Source organism: Scleropages formosus, chromosome 9 (assembly GCF_900964775.1).
Source record: "Scleropages formosus chromosome 9, fSclFor1.1, whole genome shotgun sequence".
NCBI classification, from domain to species: Eukaryota; Metazoa; Chordata; class Actinopteri; order Osteoglossiformes; family Osteoglossidae; genus Scleropages; species Scleropages formosus.
In genome coordinates, this window is record NC_041814.1 from 10,145,184 (window position 1) to 10,171,534 (window position 26,351).

Here is a 26,351-nt window from a genome sequence, read left to right on the forward strand (position 1 = left end):
GTGACACGCCCATGACGCAAGGTGGTTGGCGAAAAAACCCGGCCTGGTGGTCCCGGAACCGGAGCATGGACAACAAGTGTTGTGCAGCATATGCCATCCATGTATATTTGCATTTTCTTTTATTTAGCAGACACTTTTCCCCCAAAACGACTTCCAGTGGATACTATGTTGTGTTATCAGCTCACACACGTCATTCACCAAGGTGACTTACACTGCTAGATACACTACTTACAATGGGTCACTCATCCATACATCAGTGGAACACACTCTCTCTATCACTAACACACTATGGGTGAACCTGAACAGCATGTCTTTGGAGTGTGGGAGGAAACCAGAGCACCCAGAGGAAACCCACACAGACCGAGCACGGATCAAACCCAGATCCTCTCACACCATTCAGGTGCTTTCAGACAGCAGCGCTACTCGCTGTGCCACCATGCCACCTTGTGTTGTATTACGGTTCATAAAACCAGCAGATATTTTTGAAGTAGTGCCATAGTCATTTAAAGGTCACACAGGACTACTGCTGGGTCATGTTTCTTTGGATTTTGCTTTATCTCAGTTTAGAAATAATCTATCTGCAGTGTCTGCTCAGTTTCTGAACAGAACCATAGGAGGCAGCAGATTTTTTTCTTGGTCGCAGGTTCAAATCCCACCTCCTCCTATAGTACCCCTTAACAGGGTACTTACCCTGAATTGCTCTATTCAAAGTTGCCCAGCTGTTTAAATGGGTACATCATCCTAAGTAGTGTAACATGGAAGTTGTACTGGAGAAAAACAAGAGTAAAATGAATAAATGTAAATGTAACTGGTACTGAGTGCCACAGTAGATAGTGCTGCTGCTTCACAGTACCTGAGCCGTTTGGGTGTAGGTTCAAATCCAGATCAGGCTGTGTGGCTTTTGCAGGGTCTCACAGTGTCTGTATGGGTTTTCTCCCACAGTCCAAAAACATACCTTCCAGGTGTGTTAACAACACTGAATTGTACATAGCTTACATGACCATGGAACTACCCTGCGATGGACTGACATTCCATCTACCACAACCCTGACAAGGGGTTAATAAAATGAATGTCTAACTGGGACTAAGTCATTTTGTTCATAATTCCAAAATTACTTTTATCCCTAAGTCACAATCAATAACAGCTTTATAAAACTGACATCTATTGATCTGTGAATTAGATCATATAAAAGCTTCATATAAGGCTATAATAAATAAAAATACTCTGTAAGGCATCTAAATATTTGTTTTAACTTTGAACTACATTAATCATTGGTTTAAACTAAATTAAGTTCAGTTCAATTTCTTTTCACTTATGCAGCAACAATGTCCGGAGGGATCTCCAGGCACTTTCAGAGTAGCCTGTAATAAAGGCTACAAGCTGTTATTAAAGCTCTCTATAAGGACTGAGATTTGAATATCAACTATTGTTGTAGCACCCTTGATCAAAGTATTTACCATGAACTGGTGACCTTGCTGTGTATGAGTAAATCTTTGTAAGTACCTTAGTGCTGTAAGTTGCTTTGAAGTGCGATAAACAAATGCAGACCATAAACTTCAGAAATATTCACATTAGCATTGTAGCGTTGACTTTCTTTCCTGTAACTGCTGGTGTCACAATCCGTAAGGCCATCAGGGGATCTGCTCCCCAATACCCGCAGAACCTGATCACTACCAACACCCCAGCCAGACCTCTACACTTCTCCACCTCTGGCCACTCGGTAATCCCATGCACAGGTCCAGAATCAATGAAGGGTCTCAGTTCTAGCTCCAGACTGGTGGAATGTGCTCCTTTTCCCACTCAGAACTGCTGAATCTCTCTCAACATTTAAGAAGGATCTCAAATCACATCTCTTTCAGACTGACATGAACTACCTGACCATACTTATACACCTGTGTTTCTGCATCTGTAGATCTCTGTCTGATGGTGAAATGCTCTCATTTACACTGAGTTGTACAATTTACTGGTACAACTGCTAAATGAACAACTGTACATAAATGCATACATACAAATTACATATTCTGTCATTCTGTGAATTATAGCAACCCATAAGAATGAACGATCCTTGGCTGAAAGACGTGTACAGACAGTTACACATCCTTAAGTGGTGGTCAGTTGCCAGTTATACCTTTTGCTTCACTCATCTGTCCAAAACACCAGGCCTCTAGTCAGATGACAAAACCAAAAAGTCAGTCATGTGGATCTGATACCAATTCATTTATAACCCTCCTTGTGATTGAATATTGTGTTTTTATGCATTTTTTTCTCATGTTTTAACTAGTGACTGGAACAAAAGTTCAGGAACACCTCATTGCACATGTTCAGAGGCAATAAGCTCATTAGTGGCCTGTCCTAACAGTGAATTTTGATATCAGGTCTGACAGGCTTGTTAAAAAAACATCATTTTGCAAGGTAAATGTGGTAGGTTCTATACCCAGTTCCCAGGCCAGACAGCTACACCCAGGAAGAGCATGTTAAAGGGACAATGATCACCAGGTGCTTAACAGAGAACATGTTTTGGGGAAAAAAGATCAGATTTTCAAGGTGAAGTCTTAAAACTGAGCTGTGAATTTTACACAATGTCGTTTGTATCCAGGACCCTATGCGTCTGAGAATAACACACCTAATAATGAGGATTAATATAAAGTTTTGTACTGAAGAATTCAAGGTTTGACATTTTATAGTGCAGTGAAACATTTACTACAGCAATCTTTATTTTTCCCAGTAAATCAAATAAATTCATTGCTCATATAAAATGTAACATAAAATGGAGTGATGGCATCCACATGAAAGTAATGCAGTAACATTAAATAAATTATCTTGATAAGTTTAATTACACTGTAATTCTCACACAGATAAGATCAGAAAATGAATGGATACTGTTCCACAGAGCTACACTACTTTTCAATATTATTAAAAGTGTAAAGTTATGATAAATGGCAAGACCTTAATAGAAATAATAGTACAGCAATTATGAAAATGTTATATAATAAACTAATATTCATATTTTTGCATTCTTACTAATACATTTTACATAAAAAAAAAAAGATGGGTGAAATTTAACCATCTTATAATACCAACTTGACAAGGTATCTACCCAAGTATGGTTTACAGCCTAGCTGGCATGCGGCAAGAATTTTTTGGGGGCAAAGATCAAATTTCAATAAAAACCAGAAAGACGCATCTTGAGCAACTGTTCATTCATCTGCCTGCTTGAGGGGACATGTTCAGGCAAAGTATCCCCATAAGAAAACATTTACAGCGAGTAGAATGAGAGCATTGATGCTGCACACCTTTTGCCAGACAGGCTCTTCTTCAATGCTGGTCAGTTTCTTCTCCAAAGCAAGCCTCTCTTCAAGGCTGAGATCTGCCTGGGCATGCTCAGACAGCCCACACAGCCACATGGCAGCCCGCTTCCAACACGGTACCACACTCTCAGGTGCTTCGGACATCCTTCTCTCATCAGACTTCGATGCCCTGTCTGACGACCAGGGGCTACCAAGGTCAACGCGCTGTTCCTGGCTGTGTCGTGTCCACCAAGTCAGACGGACAAGCTGTCATAAAATTAAAGATCTTGATTAAATTAAAATTAAAAATATGAAAGAGCTAAATTAAAGGTCTGTTTTGATCATATAAAAAACACCCAAGTTGGATATTTCCTCAGACTTCATTCCATGCACATTTTGAACTTGTGCATGTATGGCTTATTCAAAATGAATGGCATGAAGACACGTGAAAGTCATATCCAAGTGTTCTTTGAGTGCAACGATGAACGATGAAACAAACTAGGTTTGCTTGAGACTTTCATGTCTGCAGCTTTGTCTCCTCCTCTTAATGTAATGCATAAATTGTACTTTTGCTGAGATGTACGTTGCTTTGGACAAAAGCATCTGCTAAATGAATAAATGTAAATGTAAATACAATGAACGGGTGGACACACTTACATGTTGGTCAGGGATTGCTGGTGTGCTCAAGCTCACCACAGTAATGACCAAGCTTGTGAGACCCAGCAGGATGAGTGCAAAGTACAGGTATTGCACATCCTTCAGGACTGATGGCCGTTGGTCTTCCTCCCCACAAGAAGGAGTCCCCAATGCAAACTCCGCTATCATTCGTGCGAACCCCAGGACCAGCCCCACCGTTAGCCCCCAAAAGGCCCCCTGTCACAACACAAAGAAAGACATATGTTGGTATGTGTGCACTGACCTATCACAGACAGCCAAAAGCTGGGGGGGGAGAAAAGAGGGGGAAAAAAAAAAAAAAAAAACAACACAAACTGCATTTCAGAATCACCAGCTGAGTGATGTTAACCAACATCATCCTGTTTACACGTGAGAAATGCATGTGGTAAAGTTAAAAGTGTTTTTAGAAAACTGAGTCAACACTGGCAAAATAATCAAGAGTCGAGAACGTGCTGTGGCTAAACAAAACAAATCAGTCAACAGCTGATGATAAACAATGCAACAGACTTGTTCGTTGACGCGCTTCCAGAAGATGGCCATGACAAAGACAGCAGTGATGGGCGGGGCCAGGTAGCTGGTAACGGCCTGGATGTAGTCAAATAGCTGGCCATTGTTGGCTGACTGGATTACGGGAATCCACAAGATACTGAGTACCACCAGCACCAGGATGAACACTCTGCAGAGGAATGAGCGAGTGGAAAAATATCAGAGCAATATGGTAGCCGACAGGGGTGGCACAGCGGGTTTGATTGGGTTCTGCTCTCCGGTGGGTCTGGGGTTTGAGTCCCGCTTGGGGTGCCTTGCGACAGACTGGCGTCCCATCCTGGTTGTGCCCCCTCCCCCTCCAGCCTTACATCCTGTGTGTTGCTGGGTTAGGCTCTAGTTTGCCATGACCCCGCTTAGGACAAGCAGTTTTAGACAATGTATGTATGGTAGCCATACCTTTCATTCCTGCTCAGGTCATCTTTGATTATAAAAAAATTTTTTCGGAAAGCATATAACTTTGAGAAGATTGCAACATATATACATTAGTTTTTTGTATTACATATTTATAGATACATTTGACTTCCACTTGACTTTTACACTATATTTCTTAACTTCTCTATTTAAAAAAAAAAGTTCTGCTTGTTGCAGACAAAAAGGTACTGCCATTTATGTGCTCATCTGATAATCTCAGTAAAATGTACCCAAAGTCTGAGAAAAGACTGCTTCAACAATGCAAAGAGAACATGTACAAACTTGAAGACAAAACCAGCATAAAGATTTTAAAACCTTGGCTTTACCTCAGAATGCTGAAGTGAATATTTCACTCAGTTTCTGCAAGATGAAATGCCATCCTGGGTTGTTCTTCATACTGAATCTCATCAAAGTATGGCAGATTCTGCAGTTAACGGACCATCACCTTGATGTGGTGGAGGAGCTTGTGCATCCCATCAACCTTAAGAGGCCTGTCATCTGGAATTTGATGCTCCTGGTAGGGTTTCCCTTGATGAATAGGTCTGAGGGGAGGGTCTAAATGAAGCATGGTCCATAAAAGCCCCCATAAGCATACATATGAAACCCTCAGACAAGGGTTACCAAAACCAAGGCCTAGGGTTGGTGTTTGCCCAAGAGTGCCTGGTGAGCGGGTGATCCACATAACCTGGTCAAGTTCAGGCCAAAATTGAGATCTGGAGCCATCTTGTGGGCTCAGCACCTGTAAGGTGAAAGTTGGGGGCTGGGTGCGATGTCAACCCAGTGCTAGTAATGAGTGGTGTGAAGCTGGACCTGCTAGACCCTGGCAATGGAAGCTGGCTGGGGAACATGGAGTATCACCTCACTGGCAGGGAAGGAGCTTGAGCTGGTATAGGAGGTGGAAAAGTACTACCTAGATATAGTTGGTCCCACCTCCACACATATTGTGCGCTCTCAAATCAAACTTCTCACACCAGACAAGTGTGCGAATACTCACAAGTCCTTGGCTGAAGGCTGTGCAGTTGGACTTCATCCGGGTGGATGAGAGGGTTACCTTAATGCAGCTGCGAGTCGCAGAGAATAAAACTTTGACTTTTGTTTGCACATATGCACCAAACAGCCAGCTGCTGTGAGTATTCAGCCTTCTTAAAGAAGGTGGGCAATGTACTCAAGAGGTTGCCACCTACCACTCTGTAGTCCTCCTAGGGGATTTTAACAGTCAAGCGGAGAATGATGGAGATACCTGGAGGGGTACGATTTGGAGAACAGCTTGGTGCATTGGAACCCAAGCAGTGAACTTCTGTCCAGTCACAGACTGTCCATAGCAGACACCATGTTCAGATACCAGGAGGCTGGTGGATACCAGGGGTAAGTGAAGCTGTTAAGCTGAAGAAAGATGCCATCCAGGCAATGCTGATGTGAGGGAATCTCCTGATTTGGCTGGGAGGTACTGGCAGCCAAGAAGGCCGCAGCAAAGGCAATTTCTGAAGCAAAAGCTTAGGCATGTTGGGAGTTTGGGGGGGTCTCAAAGAAAGACTGTCAGGTGACCCCAAGGCTGTTCTGGCAAGCGATATGGCGCATAAGAAGGGGATGGTGTAACCTTGCCCAGGCTGTGCTAAGCAAGGATGGCAAAGTGCTGACCATTCCTCGGGAGATTGTCGGGTGGTGGAAGGAGCACTCTGAAAAGGCCTTAACCCAATGGACAAGCACTCCTTCCAGGAGACAGTGGAAAAAGACATCTTTGGGAAACTCAACTCAAAACCCCATTGCTGTCCTAGTGGTCTCTATGGCAGTACGATGAAGTAGTTGAAGAGCTACAGGGGTGGATGAGATTCATCTGGAGCTTTTAAAAGCACTGGACAGGTTTGGGATAGTTTGGCTCACACTCCTTTTCAATGTCGCATGGAAGGTGAGTAAAGTACCTCGGGACTGACAAACTGGTGTGGTGGTCAATATATTTAAGAAAGAGGACAGGACGATGTGTTCCAACTGTAGGGGATCACACTCTTCAGCCTCCCTGGTAAAGTCTATGCCAGAGTACTGGAAAAGAGACTCTTTCCTTTTGGTTTGAGCTGCTTGCCAAGTTCCTTAAAATGGACTAAGAGACTATAAGGAACTAGTACTGGTACTGACCAAAAAGAGTGAGACCTCAGATGTAGTTATAAAACTAACAGTGAAGTGGTTAAGATGCCTTCAGAGCCATTACCTGCCCACGATCATGAGCTCACGCTCAGTGGCTTGTTGCCGAACACGCTGCCATATGTCCATGGTGAAGAGCGTGCTGCTACTGTTAAAGATGGACGTCAGAGAAGACATCAGGGCAGCCATCATAACTGCAATCATTAGACCCCGCATACCTGGGAGACAGAAACCATGAAAGGCAAATGGGCAGGGAGAAAAATATAAATTTTTCAAGGTGGAGTTCAAAGAGACAGAGTCTGGAAGTCTGACTATTATTTGACGTAGTCTGTACCAATATACTTTTATAACCGAGAATTTAATTACAGCTGTGTAAAGAATAAAAGAGCACGTTTGAGACCTTACCAACAGGCATGAGTTCTACCACTAGTTTGGGGTATGCAATATTAGAGCAGCCCACAGTGGTCCTGCAGATTCTCTCACATTCATGAGGTACCACACAGCCAACTTCATCTGAAAGCATAAAACAGCAATAATGTGTAAAATATTTTTAATGTTTATGACCTTTGTACACAGTGGAGCCCTATGCCCAAATGCTCAGTTTTTTAATCACAATTTCAAATGTGCATTTCTTCACTAAATGTAGAATGATACATATGCATGGTGCCATATGCAAGTACCAAGTATTACTTTTATTTGGTGGTAGACTGCCCTAGATTCAGGTGAGTCAACCACACCCACCTGGAAAGAGCGCTCTACTAATCATGCCTGGCATCACAACGAAGAACATGGGTAGCATCTTCAGGTACCCCCCCAGCACTGATCCTCCCTTGGCATGGGACAGGTTCTTTGCAGACAGCGACCTCTGAACTATAACCTATCAGTGATGGAGTGAAGAGGGACATTAAAATGTATAGCAGTAGCTCATAAAAAGTTAGCCCATTTTTTTTCATGAAACTTGCAAAATTCCTGCCTTGTTTTGTAAAAACAGAAAAAAAAAAAAAAAAAGTCAAAATCAAGCCCAGGATTTCATAATCCCACCTTAAAATCAAAGCGTCAATCTCATGTTTAAAACAGCATGCTGCATTTTCTCTCTCTTGTCTCCTTTTTCCTTTCCTGCTGGAAGGTGGCTAAAGCAAACTACAAAGAGATCACAGAAAATATATTCCCAAGGGAGCACAAGGAAGAGGATAATCAGCAATTGAAGGCTTGCATTTATTCATTTAGCAGACGCTTTTCTACAAAGCGACGTACATCGCCGCAAAAGCACAATTTATGCATTACATTAAGAGAAAGACACATAGCTGCAGATATGTATGTGTCAAGTAAACCTAGTTTGTTACCTACCACTTGTTGCACCAAGGTTCATCGTTCGAGTAGGTGCATAAAACACAGGATAGACAAATCCTGATACCCTCCCACCATTTTTTTTTTTTTTTTAAATATTATAAGATACACAAGCAAGCAAATACAATGCCGGAGTAGTGGCTGAATAAAGGCTGTATCTGGGGATGCTCATGAAGTTACGGTGCGTGAACAATTACACTGTAAACGAGCTAGAGAGATCTTGGGCGAAGTGGGTCCGGAAAAGGTGAGTTTTCAGAGCCTTCTTGAATGTAGACAGAGTTTCCGCAGTTCTGAGTGAGAGGGGAAGGTCATTCCACCACAGCGGAGCCAGAACTGAGAACCTCCGAGACTTACCTTTCGTGCGCGGGACCACTAAGCAAGCAGAAGTAGATGAGCGAAGGGGCCTGACTGGGGTGTAGCGGTTGATTAACTCTTGTAAATAGCTGGGAACAGTTCTATTGATGCATTTGTAGACATAACCAGGGTCATGAATTTGATTCGGGCAGCTATAGGAAGCCAGTGTAGAGAAATGAGAAGAGGAGATACGTAGGAACGCTTTGGCAAATCAAACACAACTCGTGCAGCAATATTTTGTAGAAGCTGCAGAGGTTTGATGGCAGTAGCAGGAAGGCCACACAGGAGAGAGTTACAGTAGTCCAGACGGGAAGTCACCATGGCCTGGACAAGTAGTTGGGCAGAGTCAGTAGTGAGGTAGGGATGGATCCTATGAATATTATGCAGGATGTATCTGCAAGACCGGGTTGTGGCTTCGATGTGTTGAGAGAAATACAGACTCGTGTCAATCGTTACTCCCAGACTCTTAGCCAAGGAGGTAGGCTTGGACCAAAGGTTTACGAAATCTGGTTTTGTAGAAAACGTTGACGACTGCCGAATGCATGCGTGGCACGGTTTGCAAGAACCTGCAAGGACAGAAGAAGACTATCAAAAGGCCTGTGGATGAGTTCTGGTTTATCACAGGGAATAGACGAATTCTGGAGAATTCACTGCAGACCTTAGGCAAGTGGTTTGCTGGTAGCTTCAGGGATACAGTGGCAATTCAGACAACTTGTATGATGTTGGAGGGGTGGATAGCAGCAGTGAATAGGTCAGGACTTCAGGGGAAGTATATCAGCCTAGGTTCCTGTCACAAATCCTCTTGTCCCTTCTGGTTCACAATGTTCTATTATAGGTAGTTATATAATTTAAAGGAAAAATAAGATGTTGACCTTCGCAGGTGGTTTGGTGTACCTCAAAGTTTGAGCCACATTGTCTTGTACTGGCGGAGTTACAAGCTCAGGTAAGTTAAACTTTAAGAGCTTAGAGGAGTGTAGAGTAACAGAGGCAAGGGAAGTGCTGTTATACAGAGACTTGAGTGATCCTAAGGTTACTAAAGCAGGCATTGAGGTAAGGAGAGGAAGAAGTGCAGCATGCTGGCTGTAGTGGGGAAGGCAGAGTCCTGGTTTGGGCATATTCCATTACAGCAATATGACAAGGTCCAGAGGAAGGAGAGGCACAAGTTTACACTGGAGGAGGTATGTGCAGCAAAGGAAGAATGGATGGTGAGGATGTTAGGGATGACCCTGATTTTTGCTTACTTATCACCCAGAGGTCATCTCATGAAATAGCATAATTTCAACAGGTGTTCCACCACTGGAACTCTACATCAGAAATAAGTTTGAGAAGGCCTTGCAGATTAAATTATCCTGGTGTTTCTGAAATTCACAAGGATTGCATATATAGCGGGATGTACAGTATAATGGACACAATTATTTTTTTTATATTTCTTCATTCTAACCCACATGTGAGTGCAACCATGGGAATGTGAGAGTGGATCACCTGGTCAGTACACCAGTTCCAGGTGGCCAGTACCGTAAGGCCAAACACCAGCCCAGGCCAGGGCAAGTCTCCTGTCAATGGGTCCCTGAACATGTGGAAGGCATCAGGGCGAGGCAGGTGACATGTGGTGTTGGGCACAGTGAGAGCAGGGACCGCCGCCATGTATCGCTCCAGCAAGCCTTCATACCAGCCCACCTTATCAAAAGCTACAGGAAGGAAAAATAGAACAGCAGTCAAACACACACAGGCATTCAGCCACACTGCTGCTGGTCATGTATCTGTATACTTCCGAAATTATTTGCTTAAGAAAATAAGTTGGGTACCTATGAACATGAGAATCAGTGCCCCTACCACCATAATAACAGTCTGTAAGGCATCTGTATAAATCACTGCAGTAAGCCCACCTGGAACAACGGAAACATGCACACGATTCACAACGGGCAACTGTTTCAAACTGAATTAATGCCTCCAAAATTAATTACATTTTCACTAGTCATTAAACACATTAATTTTTAATGTAACATGGCTGTGCACCTTCTAATACCTGCTATGGTGTAGACTGCAGTCACTACGAGGAGCACAATAGTGGAAAGGTACAGGTCCCAACCCAGAGACACTTGGATAAATAAAGCTCCAGAGAAGATATCTGTCTGAGAAGAAACACTGAACTAGATCACATCAGTGTGATGTGAAGGAACATTTATAAAATTGCAGTTGCTCATCAAAAAATTAAATTTTTCTAAAAAGTTAAATGGCTTAAACCATAGTTTCATACCAGCCAATGAATCCTTACCGAAATCTTGGTGAAAACATAGAGTATGAGGGAGAGGACTGACATGTAGATTCGAATACGCTGGCCTCCAAATCTCTTCTTCAGGTATTCTGGCATTGTGACTACGCCAGCCGAGATATAGACAGGAACGAAGATCCAGCCAAGGGCAACGAGGACCCATGATGCCTTAGGAAAAGATAGCAGTCTGCTTTTCCCATTCACAGCTTCAGCTTAATCGTCTTTAATAAATTTCCTGACTCACACTGTCCGATAAATAACCAGGTTGCAGAGCACAGGTTTAAAACGGTCAACTTAGTTCAAGGAAAGTAGCCACTACTCAAGATGAAGCAACATTGTGGCTCATTATTCTGCGTTATACCAGCGATTTCACCTTTTCAACGTAGCAGTATCATGCCATACGCCATGCTAAAATTCTGCCGTCATTGTTGCTGGTTCAGTGACTTCACTAGAAAACAGGTGACACTTACATTCCACTCAAATCCCCCCACAGCAATCCCACCTGCCGCACCAGTGCCCGCTAGACCAATGAACAGACCACTGCCCACATTGCTGGACATCAGAGAAGCACCGATCTGAGCAGGGAAAACATTCACATTGAAGAGTACACACTAGAAAATATCAATAACTACACTTATACCAAAAATTAGCAGTATATATACACAGCATCTTCTATAGTTTTGCAGGACAGCATAAAGTACATTATTTATACCACATTGGAGCTATATATTTCTCCCCAGTGCTTAAAGACATACATAGTAAAGTTTCAAAAACATTTCCTTATTGAACTATAACCACCTTGGCAGTTTTTTTTTTTTTTTTTTTTAACTTCAAACTAATAGACATACACATGAGTACTGAAGAGCTTTTGTGCATGTATCACGTTTGGTCATCATCGTTCAGAATTACTTATACAAGATTCATTTTGTTCACATGCAAAATTAACCACAGAGTACATAAACCATGAGATATAGAATTGCAAAAAAAGAATAAATTAGCAGCAGCATTTCATTACATTTCTATTTGAATTTAAATTTATCCATAAATATATTTGTTGAGAACCTCATTTAGGGCACATCATAGCAACACCTTGGATTTCAATGACCAACATTCATGCACAAAGTACTGTACCTGACTAGTGCATATCAGAGTAACTTTATTAACTTACAGGCCACCATGTCATGGATCTCCCAGCCAAGAAGTATCCTCCCACCGTCCCACGATTAGCTCTAACAGACGACTAAAATGCAGATCCCACAAAGCACATTTAAAACACATCTGCCACACAAAAGCAAATTATGCCCAGTGACATACGACACTTCCTTGTGTAGCACCTGCTAATGTGACCATATAATAAACAATAAATTGAAATCAGATTATTAATCAGTAGTTTCAGACAAAAGGCAAAATGTGCACAGCTCTACAGAAAGGTACTGAGAGTTTATTTTTATTAATTTTTTTTTTAAAGTTGGCAAGAAAAATATTACCCTTTTAGATATCCCTGTGAAAAAGCAATCCTTACACTGATACTTACCCATATTCCAACAGCAAGGACAAAAATGAAATACAAAACAATGACTATTATGTCTGGAATTTCAAGAGTAAATTTAACGTTTTCTCCAGAAAGAGTTGTAGTTGCCAGAGTCGTTGCTGAAGTCATTTTAAAAGTAACAGACAAATGTGTGAACTTTGAGGCAGGGAAGAAGTTAAATATTAATTGGGTCATTATAAAAACTTTAGGGAAACCAAGTTCATAGATCACTTATAACCCAGAAATTCTCACAACAAGAAAGATAAAGAATGAAGAATGTGTGATTATGCCACTTTTGGATAAGAGAAACATTATAAGGTAATCAATGTAGAAAAAGAGACAAGATCAATCATTAAAAAAAACGTTAGTTAAAACCTGGTTTATTAATGTTAACATCTCCAACAATATTAAAAGACTGACAAATCTCACTTTCAAAAATCTCAGTGTCCCCAAAAAAATCATTTCTTCCAAAACTTGCTATAATCATCAACTTTGAAATCATCTTCAAACTCCTCCACTTCAGGCTTGAGGTCTGCCTCCTTCTGTTCACGCTTCCGAAGCCGAGCCTTCCTCTCCTCCTCAGAAAGGTTTGAAAGATCCACTGGCATCTGTCAATAATAAACATTCCATTCAAATCCTTCCGTGAAAGCTTTTTTTTTTTTTTTTTTTAAACGGTGCTTGTAATAAACATTATCAAAACATTCAGTTACAGACCACAAATTAACCTTCAGGTTGCAAAGCAGTTGACTCAGGTTATCTGTGTCAATCTCCCTCTGTAGCACCCTTAATCAAGGAAGGGTTAGTACCACCGAGTCAAAGTGAGCAGTCACATGGTTTTCACAGTAGTAGAGAGAGTACGGCCGGAGTTTTCTGCACATCGTTGTGGGGAAAAAACCCAAGGGAACACAAGGAGAATGTGCAAAATCCACAAGTTGAGCACCGATCAAACCCAAGATTTGAAACCACAGTAAAGGAGCTGCGAAGCACCAACCCTACATGCTGCATAACAACGCTGAAAAATACCAATTATCAAGATACTTACCTTGAGCTGATAAAATATGTTTCTATTGTATTTATTGCTACTTCTGTTTATTCACAGAAACAGCTGGTAGAATTGTGGTTAGAGCTGCTGCCTTTTGATCCAAGTGTTGTATAAATGGATAAATAACCACAGAGAGCTTAATACTATAAACTGCTTTGGAGAAGAGACAACTAAGTGAATAAGTGCAATATTTATTTATTCATTCATTCATTTATTCATGTAGCTGACAGTTATTTACATTTTACAATTATTTATTTATTTAGCAGATGCCTTTCTCCAACACGACTTCCAATGAACTCTATGTAGTGTTATCAGCCCACACACCTTATTCACCAAGGTCTCTTACACTGCTAGATACACTACTTACACTGGGTCACTCATCTATTCATCAGTGAAGTCTCTGTCTCTCAAATACTAGGGGTGAACCTGAACATGTCTTGGGACTGTGGGAGAAAACCCATGCAGACATGGGGAGAACATGCAAACTCCACACAGACTGAGTGGGGATCGAACCCATGTGCTCTTGCACCACCCAGGGACTGTGAGAGGGAAGCGCTACTCGCTGTGCCACCATGCCACCGCCAAAAAGATACAACTCTTTACTCATTTATACAGCTGGATAATTCTTACTGGAGCAATTCAGCGCAAGTAAGTCCCTGGTTATTGCCTACAGATGCATCAGTGGAACTCTCTCACCTATCTACAAGACTTGCTCAACCCCTACACCCCAACCAGACCGTTACGCTCTTCCACATCTGCCCACTTGGGGGACCCACACACAAAAGATAAAGGAAGGAGGTTCTTGGTTCTGGCTCCGCTTTGGTGGAATGACTTCTCTGTCACTCAGAACCGCTGAATCTTTGTCCACATTTAAAAAGGACTTTAAAACTCATCTCTTCCAGACTCACTTCACCCATGATCTCTTAAGTTCACCCAGGGTGTAAATGTTCATGCACCACAACTTTATGATCATGCTCGAATAAGCCTTTACACAGCCACTCCTGTAATGTACATCAATGTTAGTGTATTGCAAAAAAAATTAAATAAATTAAAAAAAAGGAAGGTGATCATGAATCATCTATTCTGAGTTTTATGCAGCTACTCCTGTGATGAACATCGGTTTACACGGTGGAAAGAAACTGACTACACTTCAGAATCATGAGTCTGAATCTACACTGCTAATGTAATGAGGTAGTGCACACATTGTATTTTCTATGAGATGTACATCGCTTTGGAGAAAAGCATTTACTAAATGAATAAATGTAAATGCAAGTACCTTCCTCAAAGGCAAAGGGGTGGGATTCAAACCAAAGTCCTCTGGGTGCAAGGCAGCAGCTCTAAACACTAAGCATCAGCTAAATAAAGTTTGAACGTAAGAATAAGGTTAGTATATTAATACAAACTATGAAAATATGCAGAGAACATTGGATTCTGAACTGGCACTGTAAGGGTTTACTCAAGACTTACTTACCAGCAAGACTCTCTTGGGCTCCTTGTACCTGATGTTGATGGTGGATCCATCGGGACGCACCAGGAGGACTGGGTATGTCCTCTCGAACTTGGGTCTCCCACAACGGACAACTGACATCCTGTTGGAATTCGAACCTCTGGCTGATGTGTGAAATCCAGAAACAGCTGGACAGCATCTGTGGAAGAGCTGCTGCTGGAGGAGACTAGAGCACAGAGCAACACAAGTGAATAGTAAACAACACAGTCTAATAACACACTCACCACATCATGCACTCCATCTCCTCATTCTGTTCAGTTACACTGCAAATGCTCAATTTTGCACAACAAAACACCAAGGAGCTACCCCCTCTTTACTAAAGCTGAAAAACAAGCTGACACACCCGGTCAGTCAGTCAAAGTTCTTCATTAAAACCCTCGTTTAAACACATCACATGATCGTCATGTCAGTCACTGTTACTTTGAGCTCTTCAATAAGACATCAGGCTGCGATCACCTGCACAGGCCGCCCCTCATCACGCACATTCTCTGTAAAACCATCACATTCGCCGCAAGCGTGAGTTAAATCATCTGTTCGCTCCACTGAGGTCAACGCTACCGGAAGTAGTCCGTCGCTAACGTTCACCCACCGGAAATTAAAACCAGTATTACTTTGGTTCCGCGTTATCATCGTTGCGCCACGTTTATATTTGTATTTATTAAATAGTACCCACTTGATGATACATTTTTCTGATCTGTACTACAACAACCATATGTGACATTTAAATGAAAGCTGCTACGATATAAAATGAGGACACCACTATTGTACACATTGATTGAAAAAATGTATTTTTCTCATGTCAAATTACTTAAACTGAAATATATTTATTGGAATAATAATGTGACCAAACAAGTATGTAAAAATATAAGTATACATTAAGGAGAGACACAGAATGAATGCACGTGTGACACAAAGAGAAGGTTATTTGTTTATTCAGCTGCCCCTGCTGTCCATGACGAGCTTTGCGGCAGTAGCACTAAGACTGACCTCAGATCAGTCGAGTTCATCAGCGTTCAGTAAAGGATTCACACACATACTGAGTTTCAACAGATATATTTTATTTCATCTTGGTAACACAGATCAGTTTGTCATTTCTTTAAAGCCTCGTTCCTGACAAGTTTGCCTCAGCGCTTCACATGAGATCAAGTGCAGCCTACAGCATTAGTAATAATGATAACTAGCATTAATAACAAATATCACAGGTATAAAAAATAAAAAGGGTTTTTAGTAGCCTACCCTTAAAAATAACATGATATAACAAGAGGTTACATGCTGTCAAAAAGCAACAATAAAAATAAACTTTGAGATGTTAGTTGAGACAAAATGAGTAAATGAGGCAGCAAATCACCCAATAAGAATAGCTTAGGGCTATGTGATACAGCTCTTCGGATCCATTTAATAATATATTTTAATAGATATTACATCCCAGAGCTTTGCTTCTTCGCCGTACTGGGCGCTTACAAAGCAAAGGGACAGGTGGCCGGAGGAGCCGTGGCCTTCAGGTAGTGTTGAGCTAGACGCTGGGCCTCCCTGCGGCCCGACACCAGCGCTCCTTGAACGGTGCCGTACAGGCTTTTCACGGTGCCTTCGCCAGCAAACAGCACCTGCGGGTCCTGAACGTCAACCAGAAAGTTCACTGCATTTATGTATTGTGACAACACACTTGGTGGGAACATAATGGCACTGCCTCACATGGAAGCACATAAATTTAAAATGCTCATGAGCTAATACAATAATGCATTTTACAACTTACCGTAAATGACCTTTGCAGTCATGCTGAATACTACATGCAGGCTAAATCAATGACAATTTAAAGTTATATGAAAACAGTTTTTTTTGAAGGGGTACACGGTGAATGTAATGTAGCTGCACAAAAAGATGGCTTATTGATTATTTAAAATGTACCGTACGTATGTACAATATATTATTTGTAAAAAAAAAATACTTATTTAAATATAACGAAAAAACACACTTGCCACTGCCACTTCTGGAAGAAAGCGGATATGAATATTTCAGCGCTGAAGCATGCTGTAAATGTACTTATTTTCCAGAATTAAACAACGTATGCATTGAACAGTAAAAGGAAGACGGCATGGCGTCTGCTGCCAGACCTACCGGCTTAGTGGCCTTGCTGCTGGAGAGCGGAAGTGCAAGCCTGTCCATTTCTTCAGGATCTGTGCCCACCGGGATATAGGTGTAAGTACCACGGGTGAAGGGGTTACTGTGCCACTGAGAGCGAAGCACCTTCCTTGGGGCAGGGAGAGATGAGTTTCCTAGCAGAAGAGAGCACGAACATCACTGCCGACTCCATTCTGTCATTACAGCCCCAACAGCTCGGCTCTAAACACGTGATGGGGGACATGGCGGCGCAGCAGAGTGCGCTGGTGTCTCACGGTGCCCCACCATCCAGCTGTACATTAGATTGATCCCTGCTCAGTCTGTGTGGAGTTTGCATGTTCTCCCTGTGCCCTCTGTACTGCCCCAAGATCCAAAGACATGTGTTTCAGGTGAACTGGTGATTGAATTGCTCACTGCATGTTGTACATTGCTCTTGTATAGATGGGTGAATGACTGCAGGGAGTTCAGGGTGGTATGTCCAGCACTGGCAGTCACCTTGGATAAAGGTATCAGCTACATACGGCACAATGTTGTATGTCACTTTGAAGAAAATGACCTGCTAAATGAATAAAGGTAACAACCTCATCTGGATTTACTAACTTATCTTTTTTTTTTGTGCTGTTGCCCCAGGTCACTCACAATGCCTGTATTGCAGGATGCTGTCACTTACGTGTAAAGGCCCTGAAGTGTTCTGTGACAGCTGCAGAGAGCTCCTCTTCTGTCATGTTGTCTATATGGTCCGCCACCCTGCCTGAGCACCACCCGATAAGAACATTGCCAAACCTGTGAGACAGGTCGCATGGGGCTCTTAGAGACACACTGGTCATAAGAATGGACTAAAAGTACAGCAACTCTCCATTCCTCTTAACAGAATGTATCACATAGGACTGCAGAACCCAAAGACATAGATGGATTAAATTCTTACTTCTCCTGAGGTCTCATGACGGTAAAGAAGTCCAGGTACTGGAGCCACTGGCTGGGATCATCCTTCACAGTAAGGATATTCTCCTCCTCCCAAAGCAGACTGATTTTGCTGACGTCACTCTCCCAGAAGGGCTCTTCATACTCCAGGATGATCTTGATGACAGACCCAAACTCAAGGCTATTAATTGCCTTTACCTTGTATTCAGGGAGCGGGGGACTGAAGAGAGAGGACGCCTGTGCTTTCAGGCATCCTGCGAAGGCAATGAACAGAGTGATGAATGGGTGCTCCACTTGGATACCGTATCACTTACTTTTCACCACCTGGATGCTGAAAGTGTGACAAATGTCTTACAATAATGTAAATATTGCCAGGATTCACATATTTCCCTGTGTCTGGACTCACCAAGGGAGATGGTGACCACAACATGATCGGCAAGTATCTCTTCCCCATCTCCAAGACAGACACGCACTGGATACGTCGTACCATCCGGCACACCGAATGAGCCATCCCATTCAATCTTACTCACTAATTTTTTCAGCAGAACATTTTCCTTGGGGAATTCTTCCAGCAGTTTGGATGGTAGGAGGAACATGTTCCTGAAGAACAGTAGTACAGTGAACGTTAATAAGATTACATTTTGGGGCATGGCAGTCTGACATGGCATTTGGATATTTAACTCTAATTCTACATAGGATCAATTTTAAAAAAAGAAACAACTTACCCACCAATGTCCATATCCCCTTTAATCTCATTTGAGAAATGTTGCCATGAACACAGAGATACATTTTTGAGGTCCAACGCTCCAGTTGTTATAAGTAAATCTTTTCCAAGTTTTCTCAGGACACTGCTTATAAGATTCCTGTTCTCTGCATCATCCTCCCAGTTATCTGCCAACTTCTGGGCCTGTTCTGCAAAATAATCCCCCATGGTGTTGTTATCACAGTCATCAGATTGCTGATGAAGGAGGAGTTCTCCAGCTTTGTACACATGTTCAGCAAAGTCCTCATCAACTTTTCTGCCTTTATCGGTGAGGATGCTCCAGCTGCCTTCCTCCTTTGGGACATTTTCAAAAAGACCATGTTTTTTGGCCAGGCAGTACACAGGGTTGTTCTCAACGACTCCATGGATGTACTGGGCTCCTGTGTCGACCCAAGTCTTTCCTGTTCAAAAATCATGGAAAGTGTTGAAACATTAATGTTTAGATGTAATTTATGACAGTCAGTTTCTACATCTGTTATTGTATCAGCTAGGTTCTCAAACCAGAAACTGCATTTTTATTTCTGTGATTAAAGTATATATTCTTGATGTTGTGAAATCATAGAGATCAGCTGAAACACACACACGGAAGGGAAAGTCACGAGTTATATATAATGAAAAACACTGAGTGGAGAGTTTATTTCTTAAGGGAAAATGTCAAAAAGTGCAGAATCGGTTCTTCTTTCAGCGTGCGGTTCATTGAAGAACAGAATGGTTCTTCCTTTTTAGGCAACATGGGGTGGGACAGGAGTGCATCCTAAGTCACACACAGCACTCACCCATCTGAGCTTTGCCGATCCTCCCTCCAATCTCCCCGGATGCTTCCAGAAGTGTCACATCAGTGAAGCCGAGCTCCAAAAGTCGGGTGGCTGCTCCGATCCCAGCCATTCCCGCACCCACCACCACAATCTTCGGATTTGTCTTCAGCTCAACAACATTGATTGCAAGGAATAAAAAGGCCCACTGCCATTGTTAAAGAGAATGGAGAAAGGAGAAAAGGCGCCTGTTCATAAATTTAACGATGTCAACGTCATACAACATTCACGCACGATAGAGGCAGGGTATGGCTTCAAACAATCTCTAGCACAGATGTCTATTATCCTTTACATTTATTCATTTAGCTGATGCTTTTCTCCAAAGCAACTTACAATGTGAAGCTATAATTATTTACCCGTATATACAGTGGGGTAATTTAGGATAAGTACCTTGCTCAAGGGTACCACAGCTGGAGGAGAGATTTTAACCTGTAAGTCCAAAGGCAGCACCTATAACCACTGCATCACCTGCTGTCCCTTGGTAGCATAGTGGTTTACCATCCTCTTGGATCATGTTGCACTAAAACCACTTTCCTCAAGCTTCACAAATCACAGTTTTGGAAAAGTGAAAATTGCAATATGAACAACAATTACCCTGAACTTTTAAAAATCGCTTTAAAGCATTTCATAATAAACTACACCTGAACAGCTATTCATATGATACGGGTCTGGTGTTTGGTTGATACGACAATTCTTCTGAAAAAATTTAGAAGCACACAAACGGAATTTTGCACCAAATTTTAACAGTACAAATGCTTTGCTACCACTAATAGAGAAGAAGATGATGTACTCACAGATAATCTTTTCATGATAAATCACTGGAGCTGTGCTCGGAGTAGAGATGCAGCCGTTGCTGGAGGCACCAGTGTACAAAGTGTGTAGCGGAGCATCACAAACAGCGTCACAGTGCATCCGCGCTCCTACCAGGGACAGACTACTTCCTGAAAAAGGAGATGTAGTCGGGGGATAGGTAAGCAAAGACCTGAAACAGACATTTTGTTACAGTCCCAAATATTTTTAAAAAACTGATGAACAACTACACTGTAATACAAGAAGTGACAAAAGTAGTCATCACAGTATACGAAACAAGTAACTGATTTGTAACGCTTTAAACTATGTTTTTGATATTAATCTTCATGTTGCTGACACCTTTAACCAAGGCAGCTTACAATGATAGGGAATGAACTTTACCATGGTTTACATTTATACAGCTGGATGCTCTAACTGTATCAGTTCAGGATCAATACCTTTAAGGTACTTTAACTCAGACAGCTATTGAAAAATTTTGATATCGATTGTAATATCTATGTAAGAAATGTACTTGTTTGTGGGGCAAGAGGGCACTGACTCCGGAGTTCTGGGTTCAACAGTCTTTATTCTGGAACTTTCAAACTGGCCCGATACCAGTTCTGGTTCTCCTTGGTTCCCTTCTCACTTTCAAACCAGGGCTTAAACAGAGGAGTCATGGCAACTAGATGTTGGTTACCGGTTACTAGGTGTATCTGTTAGATTGGCATGGTGAACAGGTGTGTGTGTGTGCGCGCGTGAGAGAGAAAGACAGAAATGTTTCATACGTGGCAACAGTAACGTGCAATACTTTGCAGCGCAATACTAGTCACGTGTTCTGTAAATGTGTGCGCGTGCTCTGCTCCCACGTTCCACAGCCTCTGACCAGTGGTGTGTCTGAATAGTCGCGTGCGTAGGCACGGTACACCACGTGCACTTTGAAAGGACTGAACGCCGGTACACCGTACTGTGTGCCGGCAGGGTGCGCGCGGGCGGACGCGCGTAATCCCCGCGTTAATGTAATGACTTTGTCCACCACCCGATGGCGCTCGAGGAAACGCCATTGGCAGCAATTCAGGGAGACGAGGAAACAGCAGTAAATTTGAAAATAGGGGCAGAAAACTGTCCCTTAGATTATGACGATATCTATAAAACCTTCAAAAAGTTTTTTTTTTTTTTTTTTTTTTTAAATTTTAGAGCGGGGGTTCAGTCATGACGCACCGCAACAAAATCATATCTATAACATGCTATGGCCAATGCAGTGGATACTAACAGTTATATGAGAAAAACGGATTAACAAAAAACGTTACAATAATAATTCTTGAAAATTTCTTTGGAAAACCCAATGTCCTATTTGTATTTCACTGGAAATGTTTCTTTCTCTCGGTCTTTCGACTGGTATTATGTCACTTGCATAACACAACATGTTTGTAAGTTGCTGCCCTGAAGGGTGGGGAGAACCGAGCATGAGTTAGTGCCAAACCGAAAGCCCATGAGTCCCGGAGTTCTGACAAACCAGCGCATCTGCAGTCTAACCTTTTAAGCCCTTAAATTTACTATTGTTATTGGACAAACGTGCGATTAATCAGCGAAAGTGAGATCAGCGATGAAGATGGAGGCGGAGGGGGAATGCGCTGAGAGAGTGGCACGTACGCACGCAAGCACGCGGTTGTTGAGGATCGTCACTGTGTGAAGTGGACGTGCAACATGCAATTGGGGCACTTTCCTTGTGTGGCATGTTAAATTTATTCAATCTCAATTTTCAATCTTAAACTCATATGAAACAGTGATCATGATTCACTCACCTTATTCTACCTACTTGACGTGGTTTAACCAACACAACTTGGGGTTCACGCCACCTGCGCCACTCCTGTGTGTTTCTATCACACTCGTGATTTCCTCTGAAGCAACACATAGAAATGGTCATTTCACACCTATTCTGTCAAATGAGAAAGACCGGAACGTTCAAAAACCATTTCAAGTTCAAGTTGTTCTTATTGTCATTCCTCTACAGCCTGTATACAGTGGAACGAGATGTCGTTTCTCCTGAGACCTCGCTTGTGCAACACACAGAACAGGAGTACAGGACAATAAATAAATACACAGAACGAAACAAAAAAGGGCAGTACTGAAGGCAGTTTGTACGGAGTCATGCATTCTGAGGTAAAACTAAGGGACGGAAGGGGTTCGCAGACTTTCAGGCAACGCTGTGAACAAATGTACAAATCGCCTCATGGAGACAACTGTGGATCTGCAGTCCAAGTGAAGGAAATCTTTTTTGTCACCGACAGTGGAAAAACACACACACACAAGTTGCTGTTGCTGGCAGTATTTATGTCAGTACAGTCGGCCCTCCACATTTGCAGGGGTTAGGGGCGCAGGACCCCCAGGAAAGTGTAAAAACGGTGAATATCTCTAGGCCTCCCAAAACTTAACTCTTTATATTGTTGACCATATTTAACACACACAACAAAAGTAAAACAATACACTAGAAGTACAACAGTGTGTTTTATACAGAGTGCGTTGTCCGCAGTTCTTTGACACACTGAAACTTTCTACAAAATTTAACTTTTTATAATAAATCTGTGTATATATTTATGGTACTACGTGATAAAATAGACTAATAACACATATATTTTATGCATTTATGACTTCCTGAACTTTTTTAGTTTTCTTTACATTTTCTAGTCTACGCGCGTCGTTCTGGAATTTTCCGCAGTAGCCCGCAAAATTCCCCCGAAAAAAATCCCACTTATTTATTGATGGCAAGCTCGCGAATGATCAAATCCACGGAAGTTAACCTCGCGAAAGTCGAGGTTCCACTGTATTTGTGTTCCCGGAGTTCCCTTTTTAATTGTGGGCCCAGTGTAGGAAGTGGAGAAAAGGTGGTGAATTAGCTGCCAGCTGTAATAGAGAGCTGCCCCTGATGGCTGCTGACACCCCGCGGTGTGCAGTTACAGCCCAGCGAGGACAACTTTTGTCAGCTTCATTCTTCCCTGCCACTGTGCGCCATTCATCACCGCCAATATGTGGGATCATATTCTGCCGGGATGAATAGCCTGGTGACCTTTGACGCAGATTATTGCTCTTTCCTTCGATTTGCTCACTGGAAGCGGCAGCTGACTTCTCCAGGACTTCCTCAAGGTTTCTCCGAGCTCTTCGTTTCTGTCATTCGAGATCATTAGACCGAAATAAATCTCACAGAAATGTGTTTTTTCTCTCACTCTGCCTTTCATAACATTCAGGAAGGGGCTGACATCTGTATTGATTCCAAGGGTCTAAGTATTTCCTATTAATGGGTAAAATTTGATGACTTGCGGCAATACACACACATGCTGTCTGAAACCACTTGTCCCAAGCGGGGTCGCAGCGAACCGGAGCCTAACTTGACAACACAAGATACAAGGCTGGAGGGAGAGGGGACACACCCTGGATGGGACGCCAATCTGTCGCAGGACACCCCAAGCAGGACTCGAACCCCAGATCCCCCAGAGAGCGGGACCTGGGCAAGCCCACTGCGCCACCACACCCCCCCTTTGTGGGAATACATTTACATTTATTTATTTAGCAGACGCTTTTCTCCAAAGGGACTTCCAATGAACGCAATGCAGTGTTATCAGCCCACACACCTTATTCACCAAGGTGACTTACACTGCTAGATACACTACTTGCAATGGGTCGCTCATCTATTCATCAGTGAAACACACTCTCTCTGTCACTCGCACACTATGGAGAACCTGAGCAGCATGTCTTTGGACTGTGGGAGGAAACCAGAGCATCTGGAGGAAACCCACACAGACATGGGGAGAGCTTGCAGACTCCGCACGGACTGAGTAGGGATCAAACCCGTGTCCTCTCGTATCACTCAGGTGCTGTGAGACAGCAGTGATCCTCACTGTGCCACTGTGCTGCAAAATAATAATAATAATAATAATAACAATAAAAATAATAATAATAATAGGGGCGCGTGGTGGTGCAGCACGTTTCCCCGAGTCTTGCTCTGTGGTGGGTCTGAGGTTCAAGTCCTGCTTGGGGTGCCTTATGACTGACTGGCATCCCATTCTCGGTGTGTCCCCTTCCCCTTCAGCCTTGCGCCTTGTGTTGCAGGGTTAGACTCCAGTTCGCTGTGACCCTGCTCGGGACAAGTGGTTGTAAACATTGTGTGTGCGTAATAATAATAATAATAATAATAATAATAATAATAATAGCAACAGCAGTAGCAATAAATAAGAATAAAGAAGTTGACAGAACCGTCAAGAACACAGTGATGCCATGTGTTCTGCAAAGCAAATGCATGTGCGCACACACAAACACACACTTTCACTCAAAACAGCTCAGTCACTTCTTCCTCTGGAAGACAGATAATTGTAATTGCCTGCCCTCGAGTGCTGCGGCGCTGGAGAAGCAGGACGTTGACTTTGGCCACAATAAGCGCTTGCCTTTTTCTACCTACCCACCCACCCAGCGGATGAATCAATGACCTCGGTGTGACATTAATTTGTCATCACCTTAATTGATCATTTTTCCCTGCTGTCGCGCACACTCTCTCTCGAGCGTTGTGCTCTTCAAAGGCGCAGGCACGCTGGAGCTTTGGCCCGGAGCAGGTGAGGTCGGGTGATAAATGATGCCCGTGCTCGGGAGAAAGGCAGAGCTTTGCGCACCACAGATGGCGGAGAATATGGACAGCGGGTCTCTTCTTCTGCAGCGAGAGCAGGAAGCTGGGGAGGACAATGGCCACTGCAGAGGCCACTCCTTTCATATAGAAGACATCAAACATGCTGTCAGTAAGTGCACTGCCTTTGATTTGTCAATGAGAATGACCTGCTAGAAAAGAAGGACCTCTGACAGAACGGGTCGACGGAACCGTCATTAAAACAACGCGGTCGCCATTTGACACGCACGACCTCAGTGGATGTCAAATGTTTAACTTGGCAGATATCGTGGATTGGTGCTGAGGACTGTGGCTTGAAGGCGCTCACTTTGCTTTCCCAGGGTGCTGTTTTTGCCGTGGGGCAACTTGTCAGGACAGGACTGGCCAAGGATTCCACGTGTCGTGTCTGCGTGTCGGCAGCAGTTGACCCGTAGCGCCGCGTCGCTGTTGATCAAGTGTTTCTTTTGAGGCCCTAAACTCTTTTCTGAAAGAGGGCTGAAGGACACAGTATGTGCCTCTTGACAGGTTCGCAGCTTCTTTGCCGTGCCCTGTGTCTACACGCTTTACAGATGGGAGAAAGCTGGGTTTCAAGTTAAATCAGAACGCAGACGATACGTTGTCCTGCTGTAGGTGCACGTGAGAAGTATGCATACGCACCATCTGAAACCGCTTGTTCCATTCGGGGTCGCAGGGAGCCAGAGCCTAACCTGGCAACACAGGGCAGAAGGCTGGAGGGGGAGGGGACACACCCAGGATGGGACACCAGTCCATCACAAGGCACCCCAAGCTGGACTTGAACCCCAGACCCACCAGAGAGCAGGACCCACTCCAACCCACTGTGCCACCACATCCCCTTACATGGAAAGTATTAGTATGCAATACATACACACCATTAATTTCCTCATATACACTTACATTTACTCACTTAGCAGATGCTTTTGCCCAAAGCAACTTCCAATGAACTCTATGTAGTGTTATCAGCCCACACACCTTATTCACCAAGGTGACTTACACTGCTAGATACACTGCTTACAATGGGTTCCTCATCCATACATCAGTGAAACACACTCACATTGTCAGTCACACACTATGGGGGAACCTGACAGCATGTCTTTGGACTGTGGGAGGAAACCAGAGCACCCTGAGGAAACTCACGCAAACACGGGGAGAACATGCAAACTCCACACAGACT

General features: G+C 43.0%; 3 protein-coding genes across 3 annotated transcripts; all 3 read right to left on the bottom strand.

The window, feature by feature from the left end:
* Nucleotides 1–3,133: 3,133 nt before the first annotated feature.
* On the bottom strand, nt 3,134–12,705 carry slc5a9 (solute carrier family 5 member 9). The gene is made up of 13 exons (XM_018726730.2): nt 12,563–12,705; nt 12,197–12,268; nt 11,499–11,603; nt 11,032–11,196; nt 10,783–10,888; nt 10,562–10,642; nt 10,239–10,444; nt 7,797–7,932; nt 7,461–7,568; nt 7,123–7,273; nt 4,470–4,638; nt 3,945–4,160; nt 3,134–3,554 (listed from the first exon to the last, which is right to left on the bottom strand). The coding sequence occupies exons 1-13, from the start codon at nt 12,686–12,688 to the stop codon at nt 3,228–3,230; spliced, it is 1,968 nt and encodes a 655-aa protein (XP_018582246.1). The 5' UTR covers nt 12,689–12,705; the 3' UTR covers nt 3,134–3,227.
* A 218-nt stretch (nt 12,706–12,923) lies between these two features.
* Nucleotides 12,924–15,673, bottom strand: mrpl55 (mitochondrial ribosomal protein L55). The gene is made up of 3 exons (XM_018726746.2): nt 15,565–15,673; nt 15,073–15,274; nt 12,924–13,167 (listed from the first exon to the last, which is right to left on the bottom strand). The coding sequence occupies exons 1-3, from the start codon at nt 15,606–15,608 to the stop codon at nt 13,018–13,020; spliced, it is 396 nt and encodes a 131-aa protein (XP_018582262.2). The 5' UTR covers nt 15,609–15,673; the 3' UTR covers nt 12,924–13,017.
* A 524-nt stretch (nt 15,674–16,197) lies between these two features.
* Nucleotides 16,198–20,649, bottom strand: paox1 (polyamine oxidase (exo-N4-amino) 1). Its single transcript, XM_018726750.2, has 8 exons — nt 20,517–20,649; nt 19,687–19,870; nt 18,873–19,311; nt 18,554–18,747; nt 18,152–18,401; nt 17,897–18,009; nt 17,224–17,381; nt 16,198–16,721 (listed from the first exon to the last, which is right to left on the bottom strand). The coding sequence occupies exons 1-8, from the start codon at nt 20,529–20,531 to the stop codon at nt 16,566–16,568; spliced, it is 1,509 nt and encodes a 502-aa protein (XP_018582266.2). The 5' UTR covers nt 20,532–20,649; the 3' UTR covers nt 16,198–16,565.
* Nucleotides 20,650–26,351: the final 5,702 nt, after the last annotated feature.